At 44.2% G+C, this 8629-nt stretch overlaps 1 protein-coding gene across 1 annotated transcript; it reads right to left on the bottom strand.

Moving 5' to 3' along the window:
• Nucleotides 1–1984: 1984 nt before the first annotated feature.
• Nucleotides 1985–8415, bottom strand: LOC123114144 (squamosa promoter-binding-like protein 6). The gene is made up of 11 exons (XM_044535517.1): nucleotides 7368–8415; nucleotides 5912–6090; nucleotides 4986–5288; nucleotides 4719–4906; nucleotides 4535–4609; nucleotides 4355–4462; nucleotides 4158–4275; nucleotides 3916–4057; nucleotides 3663–3801; nucleotides 2977–3564; nucleotides 1985–2600 (listed from the first exon to the last, which is right to left on the bottom strand). The coding sequence occupies exons 1-11, from the start codon at nucleotides 7964–7966 to the stop codon at nucleotides 2154–2156; spliced, it is 2886 nt and encodes a 961-aa protein (XP_044391452.1). The 5' UTR covers nucleotides 7967–8415; the 3' UTR covers nucleotides 1985–2153.
• Nucleotides 8416–8629: the final 214 nt, after the last annotated feature.

Here is an 8629-nt window from a genome sequence, read left to right on the forward strand (position 1 = left end):
GAAGATGTGGGGGGGGGGGGCTCAGATCCGCACTTTTGATGAAGAATATAGCCGATTTGGGGGAGATTGGGTGAGGGGATGAGAGAAGCAGAGCTTCTGTACGCGTCGCCGCGAGGAGGAAGACGCCTCCTGCGTCTTGGGTGGGTTGGGCTGCACCCGAGCCGGCTCGGGCCGGTTTACTGATCTCCAGGGGTAAACGCCAAGGGCCATGGCGTTTACCCCTTCGCCACGTCGGACGGTCAAACTGCTGACCAGGGAGGCGGGCCAGGCCTAAACACCACGGTTCGTGGCGTCTTCAGTGCAAGCAGAACGCCGCGGATGTTGGTGTCTCGGTTTGGGTCAGATCCGAAAAAAGTTTTAAACACAGGTCAAATCCTGCTAAACACTAAGACAGGGGTCAGAACAGTGAAAAAGTCCTCGGTTTACATCGAGTGGTTATTAACTTGGGGCAACTCGACGCGCTATACTCCAAATTGGACACACCAAATATGTGTAGGTATGTTCGGACGTGTCCCCGAACAGCTTTAGGGAAGCCAGTCATCCAATCTGAGCGTCGCCGATAAGAATAACTTCACAAAATAACAAGGTGTGCTTGCAATTGAGACAAGTACACAAAACTACGATATGGATTACGAGTCAAGGGTGTACTTGCAACTAGAACAACTACAAACTACGAGCACAGTTGCGAGTTGATGATGAACTTGTGATTTGGATGAAAAATAAACTACATGCCAAGTTGTGAGTCAAGGATAGGCTTGCAACTGGAATGAAACAAATTATGGACTTAAATGCGAGTAAAGGATTGACTTGTAACTGGAACAACTACATAAAACTAAAAAATTAGAAAAACAAAACAAACAAAATATAAATAAAAGCAAAATAAAAAGTTAAACCGTTTCAACGGAACAAAGGGAGAAAGCAACGAGTCATGTTAGTCTATATAAAAACTGAACCGCACCCACAATATAGAGTGAGAAAAGCTGCAGCCCGCAGAACGAGTCATTTCAAAATATACTTATGAAATTTAAAAATCATAAATCTTATGATAAAAATGAAAAGAAAAAAAACAAAATTTTGAAAACCAAAAGAAAAAATGGAAAAAAACAAGGGAAAAATCAAAAGAGAGTGAGTATAGAGTGGCGAACAGAAAATACTTGGGAAAAATGCTTGCCTTTGACTCTTCAATTGGTACTAACCACACAGACACAGACATAAAAGGACCAACCCAGTCCAAGCCCAGGCACAAACAAAAAGATCAGGCGCACACAAACATCAAAAGGAAGTCATGCGCAGCGGACGGTCATAAATTTTGCACGAAAATTACAACTCTAGATCATGTGGTGAGAAATTGAGACGCGAGTCTGAAAAAAAAATTCCATGACTTTAAAAGAAAAAATGAAAAAAAAATAGAGTGAAGAAGGCAAGCGACCAACCCCGGACCCTTCTTTTATAGGTAGAGCAGGCCAACACCAAATCAATGAGAAGTAAAAATAGGAGTGAGAAGATAGAGACGAAGCAGAGTGAATCAAGAATAAAAAAGGACAAAACACTCTGCCTAACAAAAAAAAAACAGGCCCAAACAGACACAGGGACAACCCTTCTTTATGGGCAGAGCAGGCCAACACCAAATCAATGAGAAATCAAAATAGGAGTGAGAAGATAGAAATGAAGCAGAGTGAATATAAGAATAAAAAGGACAAAGCACTCTGCCTCTCATTAGTAGAGAACGGAAAAAGATACAACGGGCCAAAAAACAACAAAACAGCTACGGCACGGGAAGACGATACTAGACTTAGATATTACATCTGGATGTGAAATAGCAAATCTATATATACAAAATTATAAGTAAGCAAAGATAAAAGAACCTGTTATATTCTGGTTCTCTTCTAAAACCTGTTTTATTCTGATTCTCTTCTAAACACACAGCTCTCAAAAAAGGATTCCCACAGCCTAAACTACAACCAAATAGAAATAAACAGCCGCATGTACAATCAATTTATTATTGACGGTATATAAAATTTATATCAGCGCAAAGATTCTGCAATTTTTTAATACAACGGAACTTTTTCACACAATTACATGTTTGTTTGATCTAACCACCACACTAAAACTCTCAACAGTAACACACCTAACCTTATTCTGGCCCGGACCCCTCACATGGCTCCGCGCTCTAACAGCTCCCATCTGAAATTCGGTGCAGCATAAACCTTGGGGAGGGTATGGAGGAGTATTCCGACGCAAACGCAGATCACGGCGACACCCATCACAGTGAACATTGCTGGCCTGTACAGGAAGGTCCTGGCTAAGGAATTGGGGTACATCTTACCCTGACAACTGCAGATGTTGCACCTTGCGGCGGATGTTGTTGTCATTGGCATGGCTTTGCAGATCTCAAGGCTGATATCACCTGCCTTCATCCCATCGGTTATTCCAGGGCACATGCTGCTAGGAACGCCGAGGACAACATGACCTTTGCCAAGATGCTTGTCAATCTTCTTCTGGACAAGATTGATGTAAGCATCGTTGCCACTTTGGCGAGCGTAATCTTCAGGGGTAAAGCCTATCTCGTCTCTCGCATTTCTCCATGCATTGAGTCCCACCTGCGAGAACAACAGTAGAGACATTAGACAGGATCTTCAAAATTAATTACTCCCTCCGTCCCATAATGTAAGACGTTTTTTGACTCTAGTGTGGTGTCAAAAAGCGTCTTACATTATGGGACGGAGGGAGTAATAGTTATAAACAAACTAAGCTAAGAGGCTAAATAGTATAGAATCATTAATGTGCTGTTCGTCATTAAACTGATGTAGCACCTGTGCAAGAGTTTAAAAGATGAAAAGAAAAGCCTTAAATGCCTTTCATGTACTTACTGAAGCTTAAACATCGAAGCAATGAAATTTAAAGGTGGAGAAAGCTAGGCAACATAGAACACGAGCAAGTACATGAATCATATTCTATAAGTAGATGAGGGCATACCAGTCCAGGGTCATCAGTCAATGCATCCAATACATCCTCTGCATCACTAGTAGCGGCTGCTATATGGAGGGGCGTAAATGCAGAAGGGCCCTGAGCATCAGGTCTGAATAGGTATGTCTCTGCAGTTTCCTTCAGGTTTTTGTTCGGCTTGTATGTCAGCAGAAATCTAACCATTCGGGCAGATTTTCCTCGCACAGCAGAGTGTAGCAAATTTTCTGACAATACCACATCTTTGGGAGACTGCAACCCAGCATCAACAAATCCATCAAATAACAAATCTAACAGCATTTTGGTCACAGCACACCACTCCCGCTCCATCGCAAATATACCAAGATTCCTGAATCTCAGCAGGTTAAAGGCAGGTACAGGCGGCTCCACTTTATCATGCTTAGAAATTATGTTAACTCTATGAAGAAGCCACCCCAGCTCATGTAGAAACTCTAAAGCTTGATTCATGGCAATGTCATTGTCTGGCTGCTCAAGACTGGATGACTTAAATATGCTCTCCAGCTCACAAACCTCAGAGCATACATTCTGCTCAGCAACTATGAAGGGGAAGAAACCATTACTAAATCCACTATCTTCAACCTGAAACCACCAATGATATACCATGGATTAGAACGATTTAGAAGTTATTATTAAAACAAAAACTACATGAGAATAAAAGCTAACAAGTTTACTTGTACCTCTATGAATCCTCTTCCTCTTGTACCAGGGAGAGAACAACAAAAGTTGAGATATTCAATATCTTCATCCTCAGTATCATCAGCCATAATAGATGTGTCCTCCTCGAATATACAACGCCCTTCAATTGAGCAAATGAGCCTGTGAACATGACAGGTATATTTTTAGATAACAGATATTGGCTGAAGTAAACATCAAACTGTACTCATCTTCAGCAAGAATGAGCGTATGCAAATTGTATATATAATAAAGTACCTTGAGGAAGAACTGACTAAGTTGAAGCCTTCTACCCTGAAATTAACTGTTGCTGAATAAGGAGCAGCAACCGGACTAACACATAAGACCTTGCAGTAATGGTGAGAATTAGGTGCCAGTGGTCTGTCCAACATAACTTGACCTGCAGTAATATGACCATAAGGTGATATTAACAAAACATCGACGTACAGCTTAATGAAACCTGACCAGCCATGCAAGAATATATAAGAGCTTGGACTCACCATTGTGCATGAAAGCAATTTGATGCCGTACCATCACAAATACCAAACCAGATGTCCAAAAGTTATCAGCGGAACTACTTGAGAGCTTATCCAGATATACACTCATATTCTCAGAGAGCTATAGAAAAGAAATGTGAAGCACCAGCCAGAAAAAAAAAACACTATCATGACATGAAATGGTCATGAAAGAAATGTACCTCCCTCCATGAAGACTCAACTAAACGAAGATAAACTGTCAGGATAATACAGCCAGGTCTAATATGGCTCTCTATATCAGTAGGGCTACTGGACAACCAACCAAGGATCTGAAATTCAGGGTTTAAGTGTTAGATTCAAGATGTGCTATCTTGTGGTTTGCTGAGAGTAAGCATATTTACCTGTGATCGCAAAATTGGAGGTAATTCACTAGGAACTTTCTCAAAAAGCTTGAATACAATTTTATCAGTCCGACACTAGAAGCAAAACAGTACCAATATATGTCAGAGAGAGGTAGAAAGATGTTGAAATTAGCTATTTAGATTTATTTTTTATGAGCAAGTTGAAAGGATCAAAATGATAAACCTGAGCATCTCCATTTGAGCTTGACAATGACTGAGCTGATGTTGAATCCGAATTACCACTAGTCTGTGGTGGGCTTTGAGTAGAATCTTGTCGTATCCATGATGGGCAATTTGAACCATCCTCAAAGCCTTCCATATCATTGCAAGTGTCATTCAAATCAAAATTCCTAAACTTGCATGCTGGAGTCTCTGTGAACACACTACCTATATAAGCTATTTTTTCATGAGCAAACATTTCCTGGGAGTTAAAAATGGTTATATGTCTTACCGGTAGTTGCCACCATGGTAGCATTTGATTGTACTGGTAGAACAGCAGATGACGTCTGCCCGCAGTCACCACCATTCGCAAAAGGAGCCTTAGAGTTAGATGGTCCTGCAGCCTCTGCTGCAGCTGTATTCACCAAAGCATTAGCTGCTTCAGAGGTCCCAGCATTTGATCGATTTTGCATGCTCTGACACGCCTCCAGGAGTTTACAAAGTTCTTTTGGATCCAATGATTTGGCAACATTCCCCAAGTTTCTCCAAAGATTGGATAGCAACTCCTGACCTTGTAAATGCTCAGCATTGTCAGCTGCAAGTACAATGTTAAGAGTCATGTCTCTTCCTGAGTATTACCATAAGAGTAGTTCTGAAAGCCATTAAGGACACTGATGATAGTTCAATTTAGGCATAGAACAGTGTTCTTATCCTACTATATTTGAGAGACAAGCCATCATAGACAACAAACAGTAGCCCGTAAAGCACAAAGATGCTAAGCTCACACCGCTAAAATCGCAGGATTATGCAACTGTGAATTTAAGAAAGATATAATTGAGAATTGGACATCATAGCCATGCTACACAGCCGGTGGCTGAGCCTCCTGTAAGCAAGCAGTAGTAAACTTCAAGTACACCCAGTAGGCCAGTACCCTGTATATAGCCTTTATTGTCCTAGAAACTCTAGCGTTTCAATCAAAATGTCCGACAAATCAGCAAGAACATCGACTTTCATGGTGTAACTACATCTACCAGAAACAATATCATCATAAGTCTTCTTTAGGTCAACGCCAAGTAGAACTCAGTCAAAGCTCGGAGTCAACATAATTTCAGATGGCTAACTGGAAAACTAACTATAGAAATACCAGTACACTTATATGCAGAATATTAACTATATATGGTACTCTAGGAAGTTTGCAACATTCAAAGCAGTACTTACAGTTCAAATTGGCGCATATTCCAAGAAGACTCAACAATAAATAACTGCTAACTTTTTCCTCAATAGGAGTCCCACCAACAGCATTTTCAGGGCGGGTTTTCCTCCTACGTTTATTATGGCCTGCTAAACGCCGGCGACAGCTGCGCTTTCCTTCATCAAATTCTTGAAGAAGGTGAAATCTGCACATAATGTAAGGTAGTCAAGAAGATTTGCCAATATTTTAGAAGGTACACACAATGCATGCACTATGATCATACCAGAAAAAATTCATTATGTAAATCAAATGCTTTCAGAAGTAGTCCTTAGGCCATACCCAGGCTTTAATATTTCCTACAAGTGGGCACTGTCTTTAGAGATATAAGTTGTACAAGAACAGGAAAGAGTGAACCACAGAAGGCCCTTATTTTTGGCCATATGCTGTCCAAAATATGCATACATTTAGGTGCCGATGTGACAATTACATTGCATGAAAAAATATATGGAACAGGCTAATTGGAAATTTGGACTGTGTGAAACATATTATGTGCTCTAATGCAGGGAATTGGGCTAAGTTGCTGAGAAGAGCATACAAATTTCAGAAGAAAATAAAATAAAATATCTGAGTGGCATGGAGGCTTCCAAGTTTATGAACATCAATCAATCCTCACACATATGGAAGTAACAGTACTATATTGATTATATCAACTGAAAAGGGGAAAACTAAGAGTACAACAGTGCATTTCTATATGGTGATTGGTTATAACTTATAACTCATGTAAGTTTGATAAACCAAATTCATGAATCCTGACATAGATGAATAACTAATAGGTGTAATCAGAACATATTCCCAGTGGTACTATGTGATCATTTGCTCCCAGCGACAACACCATAACTCTTCCTTCTATAGAAGTTGGATGTTCCTGTTTTCTTTCTGCTAGATATTTGATAAAAAAAATCTCCAAAGGCCACTTCAGTCTGCAAATGAGAGCTTGCTTTGCTTTCCTATAGTTGACATATATTTGGATGGTTCTCGCATATCAGATGCTATTGCTTAAAAGATCATCATGGCAAGAAGTTTGATAAGGGGTTTGCTCTGGTCTCAAAGGGGCTGTTTGCTCCACGCCCAAGTCATGCCCCGCCAAAATCGGGCTCGCCAAATTATTGGCTAAGGATTTCGCCGTCTCCGTCTCGCCAGCGTGCGGGCGCTAAAGTTGAACGAACGACAAAAAAATTGGCGTGGACAGGAAACTCTGGTTACGGTCCAAATTGACGCGGAAACTCTGGTTACGGTCCAAATTGACGCCAATACCTACAGTCAACGCCAAAAGTTTTGCACGGTAGCCTCGGGCTGCATTCCGAACAGACCCAAAATAGACACAAAATAAAACGTGCATAATATGTTCCCCCATACATTCCCATATGAACAAATGTATCACATGTAAATAAAAGGTAATAGCAGCTCAATCGTAAAACTGACCTGCTGCATTGCTGGCAGAACCGCTGGATGGTATTTCCGACCACCGCGGTGTTGGCCTTGGCATGCATCTCGCAGACCTTGTGCCGCCGATGGTAATCCTTTGCCGCGCTAAGGTCCGCGCAGCAGCCCTCCACCTGACACGCCGGACCGCTTGAGCTTCCGCCCTGCACCCTGATCTTCTTACCATTTCTGTCCTCCTCGTTCACACCGCCATCCTCCGCCGTTCCGCCGGCAACAGAGCTGCCACCAATTCTCAAGCTGAGCACATTGTTACTGTTCCCCACCGGGTCCTCATCCTTCTCATCTTCATCGTCATGAATGACAACCACTCGCTTCCTCTTGTCAGAGTCAACTCTCCCGTTACCATTCCTAGCCACCTCAGCCTCGGCTTCCTCTGAGGAAGACGGCGTACTGTTGAGCGACAGGCCATTCCCCACTGCCGCAGGCACCGGCGTGGCGACGAAGCGCTCGCTGTCCCAGCTCCAATCATTGAGGTCCCAGCCGAACACCCTCTTCTCGCGCCTGGCCTGCTCAAGCACGCCACCCAGCCCGCCTCCGTACAGGTGGCGGCTCTGCGACCCCACCCTGGCCGCCTCCATGTCTATCCCCACGAAACCCTAGAACAAAGCACTCACCAACCAACCAACCCTCCTGCGACCGCCGGAGCGCGCGGGGACCGCCGGAGCCGGGAGAGATCTAGTCGGCGCCCCTCCCGCCCAAGCAGTCGACGAACGTGACGCCCACGCAGCCGCGGATCCAGACCAGCGACACCCACATGCCCGAGGCGGGGAACCACTCGCTCGCTCGAGCCGCCGCGAATCACCCGCCCATACCGCGCGAATCGCCACGGATCAGCGGGGCGGCGGGGCGGGCGAATCGACGGCGCGGGCGGCGGGGCGGGGGGACGAATCGGGCTCCGGGAGGGTCGGGACGGGGGATTCCGCGGGGACGGCGGCGAATTCGGTAGCGGGATTTTGGTGGGAATGGTGGACTGGGGAGCAGCGGAGTCGCGGGGAAGAGAGGAGGACTGGAGGGGGGGAGGGAGGGGAAAGAGGAGGGCGAGGGGGGCGTGAGGTGAGATGGTGGAGGCCGATGGGGACGCGTAGCGGGGACGGCTGGGTCTGAGTGTGAGTAGGAGTAGAAGGAACTGGCCTGCCAAATTTGTACGGGCACGCGGGCGCGGCTACACACACGCCAATCTGCGCCCGGCAGGGGGAGATATTCTTTTTTAATGTCACGTCAGGTTATTATTGGTGTCTTTT

Source organism: Triticum aestivum, chromosome 5B, assembly GCF_018294505.1.
Source record: "Triticum aestivum cultivar Chinese Spring chromosome 5B, IWGSC CS RefSeq v2.1, whole genome shotgun sequence".
Taxonomy (NCBI): domain Eukaryota; kingdom Viridiplantae; phylum Streptophyta; class Magnoliopsida; order Poales; family Poaceae; genus Triticum; species Triticum aestivum.

Coding starts and splice junctions, on each gene's coding strand:
- LOC123114144 (XM_044535517.1), bottom strand. CDS start 7,966: ATGGAGGCGGCCAGGGTGGGGTCGCAGAGCCGCCACCTGTACGGAGGC. Junction 4,610..4,718: donor GCTCAAATGGAGATGCTCAG/GTTTATCATTTT, acceptor TTTTGCTTCTAG/TGTCGGACTGATAAAATTGT. Junction 4,276..4,354: donor TTGAGTCTTCATGGAGGGAG/GTACATTTCTTT, acceptor TCTTTTCTATAG/CTCTCTGAGAATATGAGTGT.